The following is a 26,472-nucleotide window of genomic DNA, read 5'->3' on the forward strand; positions in this document are numbered from 1 at the left end:
AACATATGGCCATATGAACCTGGAACAAGAGAAGATGCTACGACCAATGACGGTGACCAAACCTGGTTAGATAGATTTATTGAAGCAAAACCCTATCGGATTGAGCAGAGGAATGAGTGCTTGATTACTGTACAAACATGGCTCGATTAAAAATGCAGCTGCTATATTATCAGGCAAGCATTTTATTTTGATATTCCCTGATATTGCAATATCATTGGGCAAGGATATACATTTTATTAGATTTGGGTTTCTGCAAACATTTATTTAGTCTAAATTTATTTAGTTAATGCTTTTATTAGAAAAAATATTATTTTTTTAATTTTAGGTATTGTATAATTTAATTTTTTTTAATTAATTGTATTTGTAAAATGTTGGATGTTTGGATTTCTGCAAACATTTATTTAGTTAATGCTTTTATTAGAAAAAATATTATGTTTTTTAATTTTAGGTATTGTATAATTTAATTTTTTTTAATTAATTGTATTTGTAAAATGTTGGATGTTTGGATTTTAAAGAAGTTATTAAAAAATAAAAATTTATAAGATATTCATATTATTAAGATTATTTTATTTATAATATGTAATAATGTAAAGATTCTTGTTTTCAAATGTCTATGTCATGATATTTTCTGAAAACTATTAAATTATTAAAATAATAAATTTGACGTCTCCAAGTGCCCCGACTCCTATCTTTGAAAATCAGCTGTACTGGTACAGTGTTACCTATCTTTGGAGTCTCCAGGTACCCCTGTCTCCTGTTAACCTTGGTAATGAATCATCAAAATCAACTGTTTACTTACTGAATTTTCTTCAGTCACTAAGACTACTGCTAGTCTTTAGCTTGTTGAGTTATTCTTAAATTAGGGTTATCAGTTATGTGCTTCATATGTATTAAAAAGAAACATAATAACATGTATTAAATAGGCATTCAACACATAACACAGATTCTCTTTGACTCGAACAATGCTTGAAATTGGATACTATCTTCCTAACAATGTTTTACAATAATTTGCTTTTGCTTAACCAATATGTTTTCTGGTAGATAGTGCTTAAATAACAATGCTGAACCAGATCATCTTCAACAATGATACGTTCAAAATATAAAGATGATTTACTTTCACCTCATTACCCTTGACATCTAAATAGCAAATAAGAATGTGTGTTAGTTGTCTGCTTAAGCATTATTCAATTTTCTTTTCTCTGCCATGCAGATGCACAACCAAGGGGCAAGGCATCAGGCTGCAGCTTCCAAACTAAAAGAAAAGGAAGTCAGCAAGCAGGAGGAGATAACAAAAAGGATAGCTTTGTCTGAAACTTCTACTACTTACAATAATACTTTAGACAATTACTCTGGTTCTTTTAAATGTCCTTTAATAGAAAAAACTCGAAAAGGAGCTGCAGATGTACTTTCTAATGGAAAGAATGCATCAGGCAACACATTAAATCCAAAATTTGATCGTACTTTGAATTATGCAAAAAAGCCTTTCTTTGAATCATTAAATGTCAAAAATGTAAACAGATGTGATCAGAAAACGGATTCTACTGTCTGTCACTCTGAGGTCAACAAAGATGTAAATTCCAACATGACTTCTTTTGCACAGATTAATTCTAATGTAGTTAGTAATGTAGTCCATGAACAGAAGTTGAACATTCAGGAACAGAGAGATAGGGAACTCAAATTCAGAGCAGCAGGCTGGCGGCGTGATGGTAAAGGAGGCTGGTTTAGAGAGGAAAATGTAAGTGCATTCTTGCTCTCTTCGTGTGCCTGCTTTATTTCTTGTCTCTGAACCCAAATGGAGTTGATGCATGGTTTTACACTTTCTTTCCATGGAATAGTGTTGTGTGATTGACTTAATAGTTAATACAGTACAATATGATAACAATCATACTAAGAATTTTGGTAATAAATCCCTGTGCACTAGACAAGAATCTCAGTAAATACAGTTCATTTGGTACAAACAGTTATGTTATTTCTGTTGTTTATTTTGTAACTTAGCTCGAAAAAAAATAATGAGCTAAAATAATATAGGGCTGGGCACTTTTCTCCTTTGATAGCGCACCTTACCTTAGCCTTTTTCAAGGCTTAGTTATATGAAGGAAAAGGTTCTTTACTAAGCCGACTTTATAATGGAAAATCAAATTTGTTATTGGCGCCAAAAGGTGCCTTATTGGGCCGACCCAATAAGGCACCAACCTCCTATAAATACAGCGCACCTAATGTCATTTGATACACACTCCAACCACAAGGCGAAAATACCTCTGCAATACTAGTCTGAATTCTGTCCTCTGCTACTTGCGAATTAAAAGGAGGACAGACCTGGTGCAGATCTGAGCAAGGCCGATTCAATCAGACTTACATGCATTTCCAGATTGATGACTGGTGTGAATACATGTCAGACTAATGAGAACCTATAAAAGACTCATTGATGTTGAAAGGCATGAATCCAAATGGGCTGCAAGCACGAAACCCTTCATCCTTGACGAATCAAATGCTTCAGATTGCTGGCTGATCTAGGCAAGTTGGTGTACAGACCTAGACATCATCATCAAGCTCTAAAAGCTAAGTTTTGTACAGTTACAATTTGGATACAATACATAATCAGATCGGATGATCGTTCTTGCTGGGTTTTTCCTCCAGATGTGGAGGTTTTCCCAGGGTAATTCGTGTTGAGTCTTCTTGTGCATTTACTTTATTGATTTCTTGGTTTAAGTCATCAAATCTAATAATCTGATTTAACAAAATCAACACCTTAATTCTGTTTTCTGTTTTACTGTTAATCTGAGACATTAAAATTCAACAATTTCTTCATGTTTCATATAGGCGATCCATAATAGATGTGTGGTGGAGTACCTTTTAGTAAGGAGTTAAACCCTAGTTAATTTTGTTAAGAATCCTGATCAAGATATTTAAGATATATAATTAAGACTCCAAAAACCTACTGTGAGTTAGGTTTGAAGAACATCTTTCTTGTAATGAAAGAAATTGCACCATAGAAGAAGCTTTGATACCACTTGTAATGAAACAACTTGCATAACAGAAGAATATAATATGAAATATGCTGCAAATATTTGATAATAATATGCCACTGTGGGGGGCAACCTCCTAACCCACTTCGAGGGGGATACCTCATGTAGTCTTCTATAAAAGTACAATACTCAGCATGATATAATAACTAACCTATAACTATATATACCATACACATGCCTTGGATGCCACCCAAGCCGACCTATATGCTTAATTATAACCTAACTATTTATACGATTATAATAATTATTATATAACTTCTTTAAGAATTAAGCTTGTCACAAGCAATTATTCATAACCCAATACACATTATAAGTTTAGGGCATAGCAACCCCTTCCCCTCACCCCTGCCCCCCGCTTTTTTTTTACAAAGTATTGTTCTCAACACTAATACAGCTGGAGTTGGCCTAGTGATGGAGAACTTGCGCTCTTGAAAGAGAGGTCACAAGTTCAAATCTCATAGGGGGTAAGGTATGTATGCCTCGTTTGTAGCACAATTAGGTGCCTCTCGTAAGGAGTACGTAGTGGTTCCATATTGCTATAAGTCATCTATAGACCCATATACAGACCACCCGACATCGTGGACTACAAAAGAATCTTTCTTTCTTCTTTTGTTTCCTCTTCATCTCCTTTTTGCTGCTTCTGCTTCTTCTACTGCTACTTCTTTTTCTCACTTTTGCTCTTGCTCTTGTTGTTGTTTTCTTTCTTCTTTTTCTTTTCTACTTATTGTGAATATCTTATAGGGCCAATTTGTCACTGACCATAATAAATCTTCAATAAAACACTAATTTCGCAATGACTTCCTTAGACATTCTTTAAATATCTTCAAATTAGGAGTGTAGATATATCACTATTTTCTAGTTCAACCCACCAAAAATTAGGAAGAAATTCACTAAATTGTAGTCTTAGGAGTAAAATGGCAGAAACCCTAAATCTGCGATAACTTGCATAATTCTGCTTCAATTTCTCTGAAATCTGGACTGTAGCAGCTTCAATATGTCCTTGAAACATCTTCTAAAAAATATTGAAAACATTCTCCAATATAAGAGAGATAGGTGCTTCCCAAAATGATCTTTTGAGGAAAAAAATTGTCTTGTTTCTTACCTTAACAATACCAAGATCATGCTCTAATGCCATTTGGAATAAAGCAACTTGTACAATAGAAGAATGAAGACAAGAAAATAAAACAAGGATAATAACATAAATATTCAAAGCAATATGGAACCTTTTACTTTGTTTACTCTTTTCTTCTTAAATTGAGCTAGAAGAAAAGTTGCACCCAATACTCTTGACTTGCTTTTTTGATTTATGGAATGTGGTTGCTTATGAAATCGACAACTTGATAGTACAATTGAGATGATGGGAGATCAAATGGATAGCATAAGTATATGATGAAAATGGATTGGATTCGAAAGCAAATGCAACAACATAACAATAGAATAGAGAAGATTGCTCAAATGGGAGGAGAGGCCTCTAATTTATGAAATTTCCAAGGGAGAAATCTAGGGCCCCAATGGATTGGTTGATGGATGGCTAGGATTGATTGAGGATTAGGGTTTGGATCAAAATTGCAATGTGCCAAGTGTCATATGAGGTGTAAGAGATAGGTTTAGATTTGATTAGGGCATATCCTTATGTGAATGGTTGATATTTGGAGATGTACTATGAAATGAATAGTTGAGATGCAAGGCTAATTTGACTTTTGTGCCTCTTATTTATTGATCGTGGCAAGTGTCTAATGAATCTAGACAAGTTCTTAGTCATGTGGCTCAATAATTAATCAAATATTAATAAATTATTCAATTAATTATTAGAAAAGGGTGATGTGGGAGATTAAATTAATTAAATAAATGATTAGATGGAAAAATTGGATTGAATAATAATAATTTATTTGATTAATTTGGAAAATAGGATAAATGTCTCACAAGGTGACATAAGGTGGTTTTAGTAAGATGAATGACTAGGTGATGTCTAGGTGTTTTTAGAAGTGTCGTAAGGGCATGATCAATTTCAATTGTTTACAAGAATATAATAAGAAATATGTTGCAACTATTTGATAATAATATGCCACGTCAAAGGGGCAACCTCCTAATCCACTTTGAAGGAGATGATACCAATAGTCTTCATTAATAATACAATACTCAACATTGTAATAATAATTAACCTATACCTCTTATGTATACCATACTTATTCTTTGGATGCCACCAAGGTTGACCTAGATACTTTACTATAACCCATAGGACAACCTAACTACATATATATGATTATAATAACAATTGTATAACTTATTTAAGAGTTAAGGTTGCTACAAGCTGACTACTTATAACTTATAACCCAATACTCTTAGGGCATAGCAGTCTTATTGTCTGTTTGATGACCTTGATTTTCATAAATCATATTTAGTTGTTGTCTCCCATATGCGAAGAAACCCTTTGAGAAATGAGTCAACATGGGATTCATTTAAAGACTCCTAGTAGTATTCAAGGTATCATTTCAAAAGTTAATAAAGAGTTATAATCTTGTAGATCCTAAATATCTCACATATGAATGCTTTATGCGATCAGCACGATTGTTTTCCAAGCCACCCGCCTATTGAACAATTGTTTGTGAATTAATAAGCATTTTGCATTTTAGCCCTAGAGAAGGTTTCTTCTAAATATTCCAATATTATTATACACATCAATCTTTTCCATACACCTCTAACATATGTATTGTGTTGCACTAGAACTCTTTGTAGATACACCTTGGTGGAAGATTTATGTTTACTATTAATAGTGTGCTACTATCTTATTGGTTAATATTCACTAGTGCTAAATGTATGTCAATTTTCATCCACAATTTTCGTATGTTTGATACTCACTTATAAATTCATAATTAGTATATTGAGTTTCTAATGCAATACACTCTAAAAGATTTATATATTGTGGTAAATTATTGGAACATGTTTTATATTTTGCATCTTGTTTTTAATAAGCACATTTCCACATTTGGATCAAAACATAAGTTTCCTTCTCTTACTTGGATGTGGAAGGAGTACCAAGATAAAATTGTTGTAAACCCTTATTTCTAGAAGGAAATCTTTTCTTTTTGATGCTCACTTGTTGATATATATGGTATGGGTATGGCTATATACATATATATTATAAAAAGTACACAAATGACTATAGAAACTTTCAAATAAATTTGATACTTGATACTAAAAATAAGTTAATTAATAGAATTGAAAATACATTTCATAATTCATTTAATGCTATATCATATATGATATGCCTAAGTAAAATCATTACAAAACTTGAAAACAGTAAATGCAATCAAAAAATTGTATCTTTCTTTCCATTGAAAGTATCTACGTCTAAGTCACCACTTGGTTCAACTTTTCCAACTGTAGTGCTACTCCCATTGGCTACATGGACATATGTGTACAAGCGTTGTCGTCATCTAGATTGTCTCTAGCAAGCGTTAAGACATATGCATGCAAGTTGACACACCTAGGGGCTATATCTCGAATTTTCCTTGCCCCTTTCTTGTAATCAACTTTCTTTTGTGATAGGAGGCTCAAGTTGGAATGGACATAGACTAAATCTTTTGCCTTTTTTGCAGCCAACTAGTTGCACTTAACTAAGTGTATAAAGGAGTATGTACTCCAATTCCTCTTAGTGGAAAAAGAACTCACAACTTGTTGAAATTGGATAGAAAGCCAATACAATTGAAAATGCAAAAAATTGTAAGAATATTAAAATTAAAAATAAAAATACTTGCATGTGTTAGAATTTTGATTGCAAAGGGTTGGGGGAACATATAACTTTGCCCATGGAGGTACCTGTTGTGACCATTTCACACATCGCCCCATTAAAAATGAGGACCCCCTCTTTTTGCTCGTTTTTGCTCGTTTTTGCTCGCCTTTCTCTCTGCTTTTTAGGGTTTTGGTTTAGTATGTTAGTTGTCTGGATTAGGGTCAAGCCTTAGGGTTTCCGTTTTGATGTTTTCAGGCCAGAGTCCAGTCAATCTTGAGAGTCTTTTGAGCTTCCTCCCGTAGGATGCAATTTTGAATAAGGTGAATTCGTCAAGTGGTCAAGTGAATTGGTCTAGGTTCAGTCGGAATTTTGAATGCAAGTCCAATTTTGTCTAAGTGTTAAATGATGGGTTATGGAATTTTGTCTGATTGAATGATTTTGACCAAATTTTGAGAATTTTGATAATTGATTCCGGGCATTGGAAATGACTTGTTTTTGCCTTGTGAAGTGACTAAAGTCTTGAAATCTTGATATTTTGGCCTGTGGAAGCAAAAATCGCTCCTGTCCCTCACTGAAGGACCGGAGCTTGTTTTTCAAAATTTTACTGTCCTTGCAGGATCAAGACGATTTTCGGATTGGAAGAGATAAAGGGAGGCATGTTCTTTCCATTGAATATAATTTGAAGAATTTCGCAAACATGGAAATTTGCCAGGAGCAAAAATCGCTCCTGTCCCTCACTAAAGGACCGAAGCTTAAAATCCAACATTACCTTGTCCTTGCAAAATTTGAACGATTTCGCGATTTGAGGAGAACCAAGGAAGTGCATTTTATCAGTTGAATATAATTTGAAAGCGCAAACATGAGGAAAATTAGACCTAAATGCAAAATCGCTCCTGTCCCTCAGCCAGGGACCAGGGCGAACTTTAATGGTAGCTCTTGTCCCTCTCCCAGGGACCAGAGCAAATTTCCTTATAAGGCATGTTTTGGACAAAAAATCAAGAAAGTTTTAAGTTTGAGGCAAGTAAAGGTGGCGTAACGGACCCATTGAAGATAATTTGAAGATTGCAAAACGCCAGGTGAACTCCATATTGTCCTAGGCGCTCCTGTCCCTCAGCCAGGGACCAGAGCGATTTCTTACTAAGGGGAATTTCTCACCAAGTTGAGGCGAATTTCATGTCAAGGATGAGTGAAAGGGGGCACAACAAGTCCGTTGAAGATAATTTTAAACATGGGCAAAGTGTGATTGAGTCCAGAAAATGAAGTTCGCTCTTGTCCCTCTCCAAGGGACCAGAGTGAAATGTTCAAATGTGTCCAAATTTAAGTTGCCACTCACATTTCAAGTGTTCGAAAAGGAGTGAAGAACATCATTTTGCGCCATGAAGACAATTGCAAGTCAAATTGATGAAGGATTTACACTATATGCCCAAATTCGCTCCTATCCCTCAGTCAGGGACCAGAGCGAAATCTCTATAAAGGCTTAAGTTTTGAATGATAATCACATTTCATACGTTCAAGAAGGACCAAAGGACATCATTTTACATTGTGAAGGCGATTGCAAATTGATAGGAACAAGGATGAGCTCAGGACACCAAGGATCGCTCCTGTCCTTCAGGCAAGGACCAGGGCGATATTCACTACACTAGCCAATTCCTTCAAAAATCACGTCTAGCCAAGGACATGCAGGGTTGTACAAAGTCAAAAGTGTTTTTGAGAGGATGATTTGCGAGAAACCAAACGCCAAAAGTGATCAACTTGAGCAAAGAAGCTAAATCGCTCCTGTCCTTCAGGCAAGGACCAGGGCGATATTAATTAAATCACTCATTTTCCTTCAAAAATCACGTCAAAGCAAGATTATACAAGGTTGGAAATATCATTTGGAAGGTGATGAACAAGAAGTGAACGTCAAAAGATCACAAGTTTGAGCTAAAAATGCAAGTTCGCTCCTGTCCCTCAGTCAGGGACCAGAGCGATATGGTTTGTACCCTTACCTCTCCCAAATTTTGGCGCTAACACATTTTTTGAATTTTATTAAATGCTAAAAAATCGATAAAATTTGAATATTCAATTAATAGCATTTAAAAAATAGCGCATGAGCATCTATTAATTATTTGTTGCCTTTAAAAAATCGAATTAATTAAAAACGAAGGCATTAAATGAATTAATTATGATTTTAAATAAAAATTAAATTGGGGTGAGCGCTTGAATTTTAAATCTTATATTTTTACAAAGTCGGCCCTTGGTTTTTATTTAAAAATTGTTTTAAATTGCCTTATTTTGCAAAGTCGGCCTAGAGGTAATGGAAGGGGTGAGCGCCTATAAAGGAAGGTGAAAATTTTCATTTTCAAATCATCATTTAAACCTTCATTTACATGCGATTTGGAGAGTACTAGGAGAAGTGCGAATTGTGTTCAAGTGGAACGAATTTCATCAAGAATACAAGGTGCGAGTTTCATCAAAAGGAGGTGCGAAGCATCATCAAAGGGGAGTGCGAACTTAGTTTCAAGTGAGGCGAACTTGCTATCATCACGTCAAAGACCCCCCCCAAAGGTGGCGAAATTGCTAAGGGGAACGTTCGTTTGAAGGGAATCACGTTGAAGGCTTCAAATTTTGATTTTTGCCTAGGCGAATTTCCTTGTTTTGCATTTTAGAGTTAAGCTCTCAAGTAAGGTATGGCGATGTGATCCTTTGTCTTGAATTTTGAATGTTGATCGTTATAGCCTTAAATTTTGAATTTTGAAATTTTGGAATTTCAAGTAGCTCAATCGTTTTTAGGAAATGATAACTCAAAGACTTATCATGAAGTTTCCTAAATTTAATTTCTAATCTATAGCTATACATTGCAAAATCTGTTACTTATTATGAAATGTTGTGTAGGTGTTACAATGGCGACCCCGAAGGCGGGAGCATCCACCAGTCATCCAGCTCTCATGAAGGAAGATCAAAAGAACGAAGAACTGGAGACCAAGATCGTGTCTAAGTGGAGCAACATTGGAGATACCAACTTGGGCAACTTCAGCACAAAGAAGTTTCGAGAGGTCCCTTACATTGGCAAGCCCTCACCTGTCGCCAAGAGGATAATTGAAAGTGGCATCATTAAGGCGGCCGACTTCCCTCCAGCAGTTCAGTGCCATGAGTTGATGATCGAGTGTGCTCGTCATTATGATCCTCAGTCCAGAACGATCATGTCCAAGGAGGGAAACACTTTAGCTTATCTTTCAGAGGAAGCTATAAGTGAGGCTTTCCATCTTCCAGAGCACAGAGATATGGTCTACAAAAGCATAGAAGGAGCCAGGTACATGTACGAAGATGATCTAGATGCTTGCCTAAGCATCATCAACAAGAATTGGCTACTTAAGAGTCGTCCTCGCCTGAGCAAGATCCCGAACACACCACATAGGATCGATTTCCAGGAGGAGTACAGAGATTTGATAACGATGCTCAACCGAGTCACAAGAGCCCCTCAAGCCTTCTATTTTGAGAAGTGGATGTTCTACTTCATCCAGGTGATAGTTCAGGGAAAAGGAACAATTCATTGGGCTAGAATGATTAGCCATTGCTTGGACGTACAGTTGAGGAGACTGAAGGCTACCAAGTCCTTCCACATGAGTTCATACGTCATATATGCCTTGATCAGGAGCTTTGAGTATGCAGGACTACCTCACAGAGGAGTAATTGGAAGAGGACCCGACGAGGTCAGAGTTTGTGATTCCTATGTTCACTTGCATCATCCACCAGGAAGTAACTACAAGTTAGTTAATGATACCTTCACGATGAACATCACAAGGACGTTGCAAGGTGGGATTCACAATAGATCATCTCAGGATGCACAGGAGCTAGTAAAGAGGTATGGTGCTTGGTTTATCCAATTTCCGAAGTTCACATATATCAGAGTTCATGGATGTCCTTCACCTCCATACATGTTGCCGAGATATCCGACAGACAGAATAGTGTTACTTGAGGTAACAAGACAGTTGGCAGCTTATGCGAAGGCATTCAGACACAGACATGGAAATGGAGTTCCTGTACCTATCATATTAGGCAATTCAGTTGAGGTATGTCCTAATGCTTTAGCCATGGATGACGCAGAGAAGGAGTTAGCTTTGTATTCTTTTTCATTCTTTGCCTTGAGAGAAAGCTTTGATCCACATGGATATATAGAGGAGACAGTCGGTAGGAAGTTTAAGCATGAGTTTCAGATAGAAGATTTTATGATGAATCTCTTAGATGATCTTGAAGTGAAAAGAAAGATGCATTCTAGATTGCCTTTGGATTTCATCAGGAAATGCAAGATTTACAGAGTGGCCGACCAAGCTCAGGACAGTGGCAGGCATCTCCAATCATCCTATGATCGAGAAAGCAAAACAGTGAGGTTAGATTGGAATGAGCCCGAGGTTGTGGATCTAGATGCTTTGATGGCTCCAGTCTTGTCTTGTACTCGTAGATGGGTTGATGTACAACATCAGAAGTTGAGAGAGCAAGGCATAGCTATGACTTTTACCTTGGAGGAAAAACCAGCTGAAGGTGGAGCCAGTGTAAGCGAAGGCAATCCTAATCCCAGAAATACAAGTGAAGGCAACCTTCGAAGTGCAAGTGAAGGCAATCTCCATCCAAGAGGCTCGAAGAGGAAAGAGAGACCTGAGAAGAGAGAATCTTCCAAGAAGAAGCAAGAGGCCAACCGAGATCGTTCATCCGGTACATCTTCTTGACAAGAGAAGAGGACATTTGAGATAGAGGAGTCTATGGAGTCAATGGTACAAAATGATAAAGAAGGACAGGCACCAGGTGGATCTCTCCAAGACAATGAGTTGCAGGAAGATAGGGAAGATAATGAAGTAACATCTCCGCCCAGAGAAGAATTGCTCAAGGAAATACAGGTTAAAGAGACAAGATCTGCCATCCCAAATTGGTTGAAGGAAAGATTAACGAAGGTGATTGTGATCGAGGATGAGGACAATGTGATCGATTTGGAAAGCCTTGTTGGACATTCCCAGGAAATGACAGAGAAGAGAAAAGCTATCAAGATGTCCAAGATGATTAGAGATGAAACTGGATCCAGAAAGTTGCAGATAGCTACACCGGTCGTGGACAAGTATGAAGGTGAGATCCTCGCAGAAGAATATGATGTAGAAACATTCGAGCTAGGTCCATCCACAGCCGAACAGATGATGGATGATGCCACCGATTCATTTGAGGCATTGAAAGACAAGCTTAGAGAAGAAATGGAAAAGAATAGAAAGCTTGAGAGAGAAGTTGGTGCATGGAGAACATATTTCAGCCATCTCAATCAGCCTTTGGGACGTCAGGATCTAGCAAGATCACCCGTACAGGCACTTCCCCTTCAATCAATTGGTGAGGCAGAGAGATTCAGGAGTATGGTCCAGCGTATGAGCACTTGGATTGACAAATCTCATACAGTTGCCGTAGAATTTGCAGCAAGGATGATGAAGACCATTCATAGGGCTATCCAAGTTCTTGAGATCATCCACAACTTAATGATAACGGTAGCCGCTTTTGCTCATACCAAAGAGGTTATCATTCCTGTCTTGCAAGTAATCAGACAAACCTCAAGGAAGGTCTTAGTGCAGGAAAAGATCATGGATGGAGGACCTCACAGTTTACTTCAGTGGTCAACCTTACTCCAGATGAAGGAAGTTCTCTTTGAGGGCATCAGTACTAGATGTAGCCATGTTGAGGAGGTTATCCACCCGATCCAGGACAGAGTATTTGAGGTACTACGTACCATTCTTGGCAGGAGGATCGAAGTTGAGACAGATGTGGATTTGCAGGAATTGGAGGATAAAATTAAGGTCATCTTTTGCAAGGATGCTAATGTTATCACAGATGAGCAACAGGACCAGATGTTTGCTACCATGCTCCTGATTGAAAAGACTAAGGAACTTGAACCTGAATGGGACGCTGCTCTTCTCAAGGCATTTGATCAGGTCATCCACTTGGAAGAAAGAATGAGGAATCTTCCCAAGATTCCAATTGCTGAGATCGAAGGAATCGTATCAAGATTCATTGCATATGCTAAAAAAGAGCATTGGAAAGGGAATAAGATTCTAGATGAGAGGTTGTTATAAATGACATGGCACCTTAATTGTCATTGGTCTATGTCTCCTAGATTTTTGTGCCAAATTTAATATTTGGCTATGCATTTAATATTGTTCAGTAAAAAGGAGGCTATTTGTAATAAACCCTAATTAGGGTTTAGGTGTCATAATCTTGACCGTTGATCTGCTTTTTGATCTGGACCGTTCATTGTAATTGGGATGCTATTTATACCCTCATTTCATTTCATTTTGTCATTAGAAGATTAGATTATTGATGTATTAGAGAATTGGAGAGAGATTAGAGTTTAGAAGTAAGTTATTTTTGTAGCAAGATTGAGCTTTGAGAAAGGAATTCAAACAATTGTTGTCCATGATGGCTTTGAGATCAATGAAATATTGAAGTTATGGTGTTTTGTTGCAATTCTCTTGGTTATCTTCATGGTTGTTCATTTTCTTGAATCATTCTCAATCAAAGTAATGTGTTAATTCGAAGGACAAAGTGTTGGACTTGATCTTTGGTAGGATTCGCTTTCCAAACCACTAGCTTCTTGCTGATTGTAGGAACGCCTTGCGTGGTCGACTGGAGATACTTGAATCGCTTAAACCTTCAGTCATTATTGTATCTTGGGTATGTACCTTCGTGGTAGTGTCCTTGATCTTTGATGTATTGAAAAATCATTTGTTACCTTAGAAGATCGCATCAATTTCAATTGAGTTGTTAATTTATGGCAATATTGAAGTTGGTAGAATCTCACCAAGTCTTGTCCGCATTGAGTCATTCTTAGGGTTAGACTAGATTAGACCTCTTGCAAACCCTATCCTTTTGATTTTTTTTTGAAAAGCTTGTTTAGTTTAGAAAAATCTTCGGCGACGTAAGGCCCCTTGATGACACAGCAATCACAACGACCACTGGTGCTTATCCACACGTAGAGACCCTACTAAAAGAACATTGGAGTCATCCTAACTGATCCTTCTTGCGATATCTTCAGCAGTTAGCGACTTTATTCAAGAGAGGATAAGATGCCTTTGGGTATTTTATTCTGTGTATGATTGTGTACAAAATACACGTCAACAGTACCACCATGCATGAGTGTTTGTCTTGTATTTGTTTCAAAGAGCCCATATACTATGATCCAAGGTTGCATGGGTACTCATACCCAGCCCCTGCGTACTCGTACCGGAGACTCGTACGCGTATCCGGCACTGGAAACTTGGTTGGAAACGTCTCCATAGAGAGGAGACTTCCCGCTAACGTATTCGTCCGTCTCCCACCGTCTCCAAGCCAAACAAAAAAAAGGAAACCTTAAAATTTTAAAAACAAAACAAAACATAGGCAACAAAATAATCAAAATGTAGTGCAAACGGAAGAAAAACAATGCTCAAAACAAATGCAGGTTACAAAGATTTCTTAAAACGTTGCAACAACCATTACTAAATTATTATATTATATTTAATGTCATCATATTTAATGTTCAATGTCATTATATTTTCAGAATTTCTATAAATTATTGAATTATATTTAAAAGAAATTGGCTTCTCCAAGTAGCCATGTCTCCTATTTTGAAAAAATAGCCGTACCAGTACCAGCACTAGTCTCCAAAGTCTCCGAATACCCCCGTACCCGTGCAACCTTGCTATGATCATGTCTAATCTTATTGTTCTTCTAGGCACAAAAAGAATTTCCATGCTATAATATTTGGGAGACAATGCATATTCGAGGAGATGTAAGGACATGGTCATCTTTTTCGAATGGTTAAAAATGTATTTTTTCACCCTTAGGAAAAATGTTTCTCTGGGGTTATTCTCCTTCTCTGCTATTAGGTTGCTATTTTTTCTATTAAGGAGTCAATGCCATTATAGATTTCTCGCCAAGATGGGTGATTTGTATCAACAAACATGATCATATTCATGATGGGCCTAGTGAAATTCAAGACATACCGCACAAAAGCCCACCAATCATTATCAAGGATCAATGATATGACCATTTGTGCCCTTTGTGAATTTGATTGTCCCCACACACTTCATTAGTTACCAATGACCATGTCGCTCGACACCTCTTGCACCTTCACAAGTTGTCTCAAAATGATTATGTGATGATAAATGAGTCTCAACAAATTAACGTAGTGTAAAAAATAAGCTAACAAATAAAAAAATTTAATAATTAAACATGCTGTATACATTAAATTCAAAATAGATATTGTAATTTTATAAATTTACCTTCAACAATTCAAAATTGGAGAGTTTTGAAGATTCCATGTGACATGATGGTTTGACAAGCATTTGAATCTTCTAACCCTTAGGTGTATAGTTTTTCACCTACTCCATCTAAGTGCCAATCTTTTGCATCACCATGTTGATGGAGTGGACAATATATGATGTCCAAGAAATGTGCTTGCATATTTCCTCAACCAAAACACATACCGCGCTACAATTTTTTGCATTGTTTATTATGACTTAGACAATGTTCTTAGCATCCACCATATTTGTGGAGTCAATAAGGATTTTGGAAATGAAGTTTGCAACTTTCACTTGCCCCTCATTATCGATCACCTTCAAAAATGTTGTTCCTTTAGGGGACATTGCATGACATCTATTAAACACTGGTTTTTACAGTCTTTCCGTCCATTAGAAATGATGGGCGCTCTTGTTTTAACCCACTAATCTCCGATTGGTTTTAAGAGGATGTTTGAATGATTGTTGTCGCTATTTCCCACTAACTATGGTGAGCTCATGATATCACTAGGTTGAAAGAAAGACCATTAGATAAATGTAATGTGCAATGTGTTCATTTGCATTGTTCCTCGCCTCATTCTGAAATGCCTTCTCCAATGGGCCTCTTTCATTGGAAGAAGTATACAAATATTCTTTTTGGGCAGATAGTGTTCCCAAAAAAGGATGTGGGGCTGTCATTATTGAAGGAGACCTTGTAGGTGGCTTCCCTCATCCTCTCTTTGCCAAAGGATGAAATTTAAATTTTATTCTTATTCATAGCATCAACTTCTTCTTGTTCTCTTATATATACCATAATTTTTTAATTTTGAACCCCTTAATGTTTGCCCCTTGCCAAACTATAATTCTTAGGCTAGTCATAGCATAGAGGTGAGGTTTCAATCAACTATACAAGCTCTTATACTCAATTCCACAATGACCACAACACCAAGGACAAGCCCCAAATCTTGGAAATTGTTCAATTAGAGTAACACATATTTCCATAGAGGTGATGCTTGATCCTATTTGAAGTGTCTACCTGTCCTGAGAGCCACTGACCTTGAACTAGTAGCCATTTTGAATAGTTTGCTGTTATACGAAAAAATTAAAAAAAATCGAAGTAGATGTAATATAAACATGATAAAAACAAAAAACAAATTATATTTAATGTTTTTTAAAAAATCCTCAAGTTTTCTTTTTGGAAAAAAATTGAAATAAATCTTCAAAAACTTGAAAGAATCTCACCAATACTTACCTTTGATTGATAAATATCCTTTGTGTGAGCTAGTTCTCTCTCATAGGTTGTAACAAATGCCTTTGGCATCTTTGCAATCCTTCACCTTTCAAAAAAACCAACTAGCTTCACAAATGCAAAAATGGCAAAGTGGAATGATATTGGTTGGTTTTGTGCTTTTTGATTGTGATACTGGTCAATTTTGAAGTTGTCATTCACGTTTTTGGGTTTTGTAGGATTTTAAAATACATTTTTTAACCCAAAAACATTTTTTTTTGGGTTCAAAAGTGTGGGTAGGGCTTTGGGCATGGTTGGAGCTCCCAGTCATGTCACACAATGGCAGGATGCCCTTACTTCCTTGGTAACTGTTGTCACAAAAGTTTGCACCCTTGCTGAGCTATCAACTTAGCAACCTCATGAAACATGGAAACAACCCCAAATTGTAGGACCTTGCGCAATGGGGTTGAATCTCCGGAGAAGGCCGACTTCCTTCTCAATCCAAGTGTAGGTGTTGAACCAACTTGACACTCCAAATTCTATTTCTAAACCCATCCTAACAGCTTGCAAAGGAAAAAGGAAGAAGGAAATGCTAAAATGAAAGGAGGTGATGCACCAAGATAAGAGATGTTTCTCTCCCCACCCAGAAATAGCACAATGAATCAATCGAAATACCCAAGAGATGCACAAACTTCAGTTGCATGAATGACCCCAAACACATGTATGGAGGTTAGAATTAACTGAATGTAAAAGGGGAGAAGGTTTCCGACATGTCACAACCAAAAATAAGTTAACACAGTGTATACATGAGAGAAAACCATAAAACATGCACTTACAATGAAAGTAAGAAAACATACACAACATGCATAAGTTGAAGGAAAGCAAGAATGATAGTTTCAATTCATTTAGAGGCCAATGGCCAAACTTACAGTTGCAAAAATGCAAGATAAATACAAGTCTTCAAGAGAAGCGAAAGAGCATAGAATAGCTCAAGCCAACAGCGAGAGATTCCTTTTACAATGAGGCTTAACAATCTTTATATAGCAAACTAGTTGCGGAGGAGAGACCAATGGTCAAGGAGAGGAAACCTTGACCCTGACGTGCACAAAGGAATGTCAGTTAGGGAAGGCAGGGAAGTGCACAAACTTGCCATGGTCCAAGAAGAAAAGTACTTCTAGAAGGTGGATTGCCTGACATTCCAAAGTCAGAGCATGCAGGCCTTACATAAAGGCCATTAAGTAACCATAAATAAGCATGGCCCTGTACTCCACTTGATGGCCATCCTACAAAACATTAAATGCGCCCTTGTAGCTCTATGAATGAAAGTTTACAAGTTGCAAGAGTTGACGGAGCATTAAGAGCTTTGAGTGTTGATCACGCCATCTAGAAGTGTTGCAAGTCATCCGAAGTCGGAAGTTTGAAATTCCGGGTTTCCGGGTTCATGAAGGGAAGAATTGGGAAACCTGGGATTCTGGGTTTCCAGGTTTGTGAAGGGAAGAATTGGGAAACTTGGGATTTCGGGTTTTTGAGTTTGTGAAGGGAAGAATTGGGAAACCTGGGATTTCGGGTTTTTGAGTTTGTGAAGGGAAGAATTGGGAAACTTGGGATTCCGGGTTCATGAGGGGAAGAATTGGGAAACCTAGGGTTTTGGGTTTCCGGATTTGTGAAGGGAAGAATCGGAAAACCTGGGATTCCGGGTTTCCGGGTTCATAAGGGAAGAATTGGGAAACTTGGCATTCTGGGTTCATGAAGGGAAGAATTGGGAAACCTGGGATTCCGGGTTTTTCGGTTTACCTCTAGACAAGACAACACTTAACTCTTCGTGACCATTGGTCTTGTCCTCGATCAATTGGGGCAGTGCTGGTCCATCGAACATTTCTCTAATCGGTTCTCACTGATAGACCAAGGATGTCATAAAAATGACAAGAAGTACCCTATGAGTATGTTTGGGACATACCATAGGGTATATAGGGTGGCGTAGACATACCCTGTCTGTCTCATCCTCATTCCTGCTTCTTCTCCTGGTCCCATTTGGTCTTGTATTGGGTCTGGTTCCGACCATTTCCAGTAACATATTATTAATGTTATGTATTCTATGAAATATCTTATTTTAAAAAATCAAGATCCAACCTGGTATAAAAGCTTAAAATTTCTTCTATGACCTTTTCAAGTCAGTGGTCCTGCACATTCTTTATTATGATTCAAATATCTTTGCATTGACAAAGTTGGTTCAGGATATCATTAATCCTTCATTAGTGCCATTTTCACTCCATGCACTCTGTACAATCCGGTACAAGGTTCAAAAAATGAAAATGAAACACTCAAGCACAGAAGAAAATCTGTTTGGTGCTTGCTCATTGATATTCCTGCTTTTGACAGAAAGCTCAAGCCAACTTGCATGTATGCTTTTGTATTTGAAACATTAAATTTTGTGTATTCTATAAAACATCTTGTTTTAAAAAAATCAAGATCTGACCTGGTATCTAAACTAAAAATTTCTTCCAAGATCTATTCTAGTCAGTGGCCCTGCACACTCGGTATTATAATTCAAATATCTTTTCATTTACACATTTTTAAGGTTGGGTTTCAAGACACCATAAATCCTTCATTATTTCTTTTCTCTCTATGGACTCTGTTGAAAACTTGAATCCAGTATGAGGTTCAAAATATATTATTTAAATTTGCTGGCAGTTTGAAGCCTCTAATATCAAGTACACCTGGTTACAAACAAATCTTCCGAAGGCATTTCTTGACTTCATTTATGACAGGGAAACCTCCCTATAATTCTTTCTGTTGTTTGTTGTCTTATCTCGACATTCTTTTAGGAATTATAAGCCAATGTGTAACTGCGCATTGCAATATCTTCCTAAGTTCTTATTCTTTCAGAATATATTTGGTATCTAGTGTTCTTAGAAGCTGAATATGTAAGCTTATTTCATTTGGAACTAAAACTGATCATATGCTTTTTCTCATTGGCATTCTGCTTAGCAATTTGTAAAGGATGATTAGCTGAAGATCTCTAGAACACAGTAAAGGGAAGTCTTTACTATTTAGTCCCATGTCCCCGATTTGATGCATAAGAATATAACATTCTTTAGCCTCTAGTTTAAATGTAGTGGAATGAATGTGAAATGATTTTCAGAGGCTTTTCTAATTTATCTTGTGACTTGGAGTGTGCATGTAGCTAGTGTACAATGACTTCGGGACATTTTGTTGATATGTCTGTACCCAACAATGTATTAATTGCTTGTTGGCTTGTTGGTAGTTATTAGTGGTTGTCAATAGTTGTTTTATACATAGCAACTGTCAGGTACTTTAATACGCTTCTCATAGTCAATGACTATAGTTCTATTTGGTACACAATCCTCCTTGGTCTGCATTTGGATTGTACAAGCACTAACCTGAAATTAAGTAGTCATAGTTTCATCTACAATTATCTAGTATATAATGTTATATTCTATTAACATGGCAATAGTTAGTGTTGTTATTTGGAAATAAACATTTGAGGCCATTACCTATAATGAATTCAGGTTAGAATCATAAGATTCAATCCTTGGTCTTGGTCCATAATTATGTTGGAATCCAAGAACACTGAGAGGGTAAAACTAATTTTGAACTTATTGCATATGAACCGGTTAACAATAAATAAAATTAGAGTGCATAAAACAAATAACACATGAAGAAGTACAACCATAACACTAGTATTTATACGTGGAAAACCCTGCAAAGGGAAAAACCACGGTGGGGCTGACCCACAATATCTATATACTTGATCAAGGTATACAAATATTACATAGAGGGGATTGCACATGCAATCAGGCTCACTACCTAGAGCTCACTGCTCAAATGGAAGGCTCACTGACTTACATAACATTACATTGTGATTACAAACAAAAATGAACTCATAAGATGCATCTGACCATGCTGGATAAGTTCTGGTTTAAGCTCTGTTAACCCTCTCTGTGTACCGGTTTATTGATACTCTGTTTTGCCCTGTTCTGCTACTGGTTGAGACTGTGCATGTGAAACTACGCACTAAAGCTTCCTTTCGCTGATAAAAAAGCATACCATCAATTTCTGGCTCATTCGCAACCAAAATCGCATTCCAACTCATATCAAATCCATCGTTAAAAGATCTTCTTAAATACCCTTTTAACTTGTTGAATATGTCGGCCTCAATGAAGAATTATAAACTTGTCGGTTGCCGGATCACAAGGTATATCATGCATAATCCCGATGACCAGGTCGACCTTCACATGCTACCAAAAATTCCATGAAAGAAATTATCGGGGTCACAAGATATCTTAGTCAGGTCCTATCCTTAACTGGGTTCCAAATACACGTTACCGGGACCAAGACTTAACTGGTTGTAAAGCAAAGTGTATATACCGGTTGTGTGTAGTGAGTACCGGTTAACCCAATCAAAGAAAAATGATAAATCAATGAATCCCGATAGAAAATATTTGCACCTGAAGATGAGTTGCCATCAATGACAACCCTAAATGCCATTAGCCTTACCGGATGAGTGTTAATTGCCAACAATCTCCCCCTTTGGCATTGATGGCAACACTCATGTGAAAAATGATGCCATCTCTGAATCTGTCTCTGAATCTGCTCCCCCTGAGCTGTACACACTTGCTATATTCATCTGATATACTCCCCCTGAGTGATATATACATTTTTCATTGTATTCCTCCCCCCTTGACATCAATGACAAAGTGGGGTGCCCACAAGAATTATGTATAGATACATACACATGCCGGTTCTATACAAGTTTCAAAATGTCAGCATACATAGTCTTCAAAAATGAGAAGTAATTGTCCCAACCTTGCTTAAGAGAGTCAAGAATGGAGGTGAATCCATTCAAGAGACTAGCGTAATATTCAATTGCTTTTGATTATGTGGGATTCTCCTTTTGCATGTTAGAGATACATTCAGTCTTATGAAATAATAAGTTATCCAACCAGGGACCTATGAAATTTTGGAGCTCAGTTGCTCGCTTTATTATGCTGTCCCTTTCCTTTTCTAATTTCAAAATTTGATCCATGATTACCAAAATTAGACCATCCAAAGAACTGGTTATATTAACTGCTGGGTTATAAGAATTAGAAATCTGAATTAAATTATTTCTACATTCTGAGATTTGCTTGTCTATGGAGGCTGTACGCTTTGCAAAATCTAGACAAGTCTTGTAAACTTTTCCTCCCTCCGCCAATGCTGCATCAATGGATTGCAAGCAAATTTAGAGTTTACCGTTCTCAGATGCAATCATTTTCAAAAATGTTTGTTTCTGGGCATCAACAAATTTTTCCTTAGCCTCAGTTATTGAAATCTTGAGCAAAGAATCATAATGCTTAGGAATGAAACCAATGATCTCCTGTAATTTACTGGATGAGCTTGTGCTCTCTTGTGCCTGGAAATTAGGTACCAACCGGTTCAAAACTTCAAAAGTGTTCTTAATCAGCTCTTTGTCTTTTGATTCCTCCTGGGCCAATTCTTGAGTTGCTTGTGCCTGGAGTGTCGCTGCCGCCAAAATTTTCTCCGCTGGAGACAACTTATGATAAGGCTTGTCAAAACTGATAGAGAATTGTGACAAATTTCCTTTGGCTATGGATGAAGTGTCAATTGCCAAGCCGGAGGAGAAGTTTGTCACAGTTTCTTTGCCTTTGTCTACCAGAGATGTATCCACTGAATCCTTTATTTCCTGTGCACCGGTGGCTTCACCACTTGGTGCCTTATCCTGTTGTTGTGCAGCCTCAACAACTTTATTTTTAGTATCTTTTTCCTTATCAATATTAACCTCTGTATCCTGTACATTATCTGCCGGGGTATCCTCTGCTGCAAAATTGGACTCACTAGCTGGTATAGTAGTAGCCGATGGAGTGCTAGCCGGTTGATCAGTATTTACATTTTGTTCCTCTGCTTCTACCGGTTCCTTATCCCCTGGTAACTGTATATTCTGTGATTGAACAAAACAGGGGCTCAACTCATATCCTAAACTCAAAAGAATTCTGACCCAAATATCTATGGTCTCCTTCCAGATTTCCTCAAATATTTCTAACATTAAATTATTTATCCGGTACTTTGGATTGAATTCTAATGATCCTGTTTTATTTATTAAATCTGCTATCTTTGGAAGGGTTAATGATGGACAGAGATTGACTAATTTTGTCTCTTTTATCTGCCGGTCCAAAGTTTGAGCATATCATTTTTCTGGCCTCTAGCTTATCATATAATTCCTTAGGCAAAATTTTCTCTAACTCAATCAATGCTCTATTGAAAGAATCAAGATATAAAAGAATAGCTTCCTCAATCTGCTTCTTATCCTTCTCATCAAATTCATCAAAGAATGTAGAAATATTGTCCAAATTACCATAATTAATTATTTGATCAATAATGTCTTGAGCATCTTATTTCTTCTTACCGGTTCTCCTTTTGGCTTCCGGTTCAGACTGCTCATCAGACTTTGGCTTGCGTTTATGTACAATGGTGATCTTGGGTGTCTTCCCGGGAGGTTCCTTAGCCGGTTCTTTCTTCTACTCTTCCTTCTTCTCCCTTACCACCCTTGCAAAAATGCCTTTCTTCTTTGGAGCTACCTTGATCTCTTCATCTGATTCGGTCTCCTCCAAAGAAACTATCATATACTGCCTAGCCGCCTTCTATTTTCTCTTGATTGATTTGGTCGGCTTAGGACTGCCAGGCTCACCTGATGATGCTTCTGGTTGCTTGGAAGTTTTTGTGGATATCGGGACCACATTGGGAGTGGCCTGGGCTGCCTTTTTAGCTTCCCTCTCTTCCTTCCTCTTTTGATTCATTTCCTCTTTCCTTCGGGCTTCAAGGATTTTAACCTTTTGTTCTATTTCTGCCTTGTCATGCCCTTCACTTATTAAAGTCTCACCTGCAACCTTAGTCATTTTTCTTCTAATTGTCGGTGCAACCTGTTCTTGGTGAACCTTTAACCCTTTCTCTTGGGCTGTGCCAAATTTTTCTTCTTTTTCATCAACTAGTGCTTGTAGTAGATGTTGTGCATAAGCATCCAGTGTGGCCTCGTCCACCTCATATCCCATCAGCATAATCCAAACTATTTTGGGCTGGATTGCCTCCATCATACACTCATCTTTATTCACCATAAAACATATAGTATCTTTATTTTTTTCTACTATAGATTTGGGAATTCTAGCCCTATTTTTCATTTCCTCCTGAAAAGTTTTGAAAAATGCCCATAAGTTTGCCTTTTGCTACTCATGCCCTCGTCTATCCAAAATTTGGGCTATCTGAGTGGCTCCCGGTCGATCAAAAGCCCATTGTATCTTACCAAAACTGGGAACAATATTCAAAAAGTAGAATGCTAAGCAGATAACAAAAGATCCATACTGGAAAGTATTTTTCTTGTCCTGTTTAATTTTTTGAAGGTTTGTCATCAGCTCCTTCAGCATCACACTGCAGAGATCATAGTGTGCATCCTCCTTCACCATTTGATGAGCTATAAGAATATTATTACCGGAGACAGAGTTCAGCCGGTTTGACTGGTAAACTTTGTATCTGATTATCATTGTTGCAAATTTGACATCAATTTCCTTTATATCATCAACCCTCATCGAAGGTGGCGCTGGTGAGTTTGCAGAGTTTGGTGTTGGAGAGCTTAGACCTAGGGTCGGGTAGACCTCCAATCTTGTGCAGGCAGGTGATGTTCTTAATCACTTCCTCGGTGATCTTGTAGGGCCGGTCCAACCAGATAAATTCTCCATGAATACGGCTAAGTATGTAACGGACCCATTCTGCTTCGTCGAATGTGGGAAAATCCATAAATTGGGTAAAACCCTTCTTCTGTAAATGGGCAAATTCCAGCTTCAACTAGCTGTCCGTAATGAGATTCTCAGTGAAAACACAAGACAGTTCATAACCTCCGAGCTCCTCGATGTCACAGTGAATATATGCCCTAATGTCTACGGTATGAAGAACACCATGGTAGACGCTTGAGAATGCTCCCAGCGGGTCATCCAAAAGGGATTTGAAAGGGTGCTCCTTGAATTTAGGACGAGGGCGGTTCTTGATTTCCACCACCAAAGGAGTATCGACATTGGATGAAGAAGCCATGATTTACCACAGAAGTGTAGAAACTAGGGTTTCTGCAAATGGTAAATACCTCAAGATACTATCGGAAGATGAAATTGCCTTTCGGAGAAAATGCTTGCACAAATTGCCTTGGACTCTTGAATGCTCTGGAAATCACTCTTTTGAATGCTCGATCACTGTGTGAAGAAAATAACTTAGCTTTTCCCCTTTTAACACCATTAACCCTAATTTTCCACTGTCATAAATGCTGCTGGTAAGTTTGACCGGATCACATAGTTTGTAAGTAGGTTCTAGTAAACACTTGAAATCGCCTGAGTACCCATCCACAATCAGAATTCTCTGACAACAGATCTAATCCGGGGTGTTTGCATGATCTTCAATTATTTGCCTACCCCTAAGGCAGAGTGCCTTAGTTACCGGTTGTTCCTACTTCCGGTGCAAAACCTGATGGATCTATCGGTTGTGTGTCTGATCTCCTTACCCATCTTTTCTCATGTTGTTTTCTGATATTTTCTACTTTTGCCTTTACCTTCTCATATGCTTTTCCATTAGTTACTGGTGGGTTCTTACTCTTGCAATATTTCACAATATGTTCAATCTTGTTGCATGCATAACAGACAATAATGTTCTTCTGAATTGCTTTGTTAAACCCTTGATTTCCTTGATTTCCCTTTGATTTGCATTGGTTAGCCATATGTCCAAATCTACTACATGCATGACATCTTACATTTCCAATACCGGTGACTGATGCATTGTTCTGATTATTCCCATTTCTGCATTGACTTGCTATATGACCATATTTATTGCAAACAAAGCATGTACCATTGAATTTGTGAGCATTAGGCTGTCTTATCGGTGATTTCTGGTTTCGGTTGTTGGCATAATTCTGCTTCTGACCGGATGATTGATCTTGTTGTGCAGTACCGGAGCTTTCTCCTTCTTCATAACCAAGACCTCTCTTGTCATTAGCATCTCTCTGACTCTTCAGTAGTTCATCAAGTTTGGCAGAGTTGGCTTTAAATTTGTCTTTATACTCATTTGCAGTGACTAAGTCATCTCTCATGATTATGATCTGTCTCTCAAGTTCGTGTTCATTGTTCCGGGACTAGATCAACTCAAGTCTCAGCATGTCATTCTCACGTGTCAATCTGTTGCATTCATCAGATTTGTCCTTCAATTCTTGAGCTAGGTTTTCTTCATTCTTCTTTTTGTCTTCAATCTCCTTGCACATTCTCATGGTTAAGGCTTGCATCTCATTCTTCAAGATAGTGTTCTCTTGAGTGAGTTTCTGACATTGATCTTTCATAGCATCTTCCTCATCACTATTCTAATTTTGCAATTGATCACAGAGTTCCTTCCTCTTAGCTTGAACAACTGAAAGCTTTCCTTGTAATGGGATGATGTGTTCTCTGGCTTGCATTAGTTCATTCTTTAGTTTACTGTTCTCCATTTGCTCATTATCAAGATCCTCAAGAGCAAGTTGAAGTTGTTGCTGCAAACCGGTTTCCATTGATTCCAAGTTTCGGATCTTCCTCAAGTGGTTAAACTTCTTTCAAAGAACTAAGCTCTGATACCAATTGTTGGAATCCAAGAACACTGAGAGGGGGGGGAATCAGTGTTCTACTGGTAAAACTAATTTTGAACTTATTGCATATGAATCGGTTAATAATAAATAAAATTAGAGTGCATAAACCAAATAACACATGAAGAAGCACAACCATAACACTAGTATTTATATGTGGAAAACCCTGCAAAGGGAAAAACCACGGTGGGGCTGATACCCACAATATCTATGTACTTGATCAAGGTATACAAATATTACATAGAGGGGATTGCACATGCAATCAGGCTCACTGCCTAGATCTCACTGCTCAAATGGAAGTCTCACTGACTTACACAACATTACATAGTGATTACAAACAAAAATGAACTCATAAGATGCATCTGACCATGTTGGATAAGTTCCGGTTTAAGCTCTATTAACCCTCTCTGTGTACCGATAAACTAATACTATGTTCTGCTACCGGTTGAGACTGTGCACTAAAGCTTCCTTTTGCTGACCAAAAAGCATACCATCAATTTCTGACTCATTCACAACCAAAATTGCATTCCAACTCATATCAAATCCATTGCTAAAAGATCTCC

General features: G+C 37.5%; 1 protein-coding gene across 1 annotated transcript in view; it reads left to right on the forward strand.

Annotated features, from left to right (window-relative positions):
• Positions 1 to 26,472, forward strand: part of LOC131029354 (uncharacterized) — a 56,712-nt gene that overhangs the window by 4,124 nt on the left and 26,116 nt on the right. Inside the window, exon 2 of the mRNA XM_057959818.2 lies at positions 1,211 to 1,735. Within this exon, the coding sequence (XP_057815801.1) occupies positions 1,211 to 1,735 (525 nt within the window). The remainder of the gene's footprint in view (positions 1 to 1,210; positions 1,736 to 26,472) is intronic.

This window comes from Cryptomeria japonica, chromosome 10, assembly GCF_030272615.1.
Source record: "Cryptomeria japonica chromosome 10, Sugi_1.0, whole genome shotgun sequence".
NCBI lineage: Eukaryota > Viridiplantae > Streptophyta > Pinopsida > Cupressales > Cupressaceae > Cryptomeria > Cryptomeria japonica.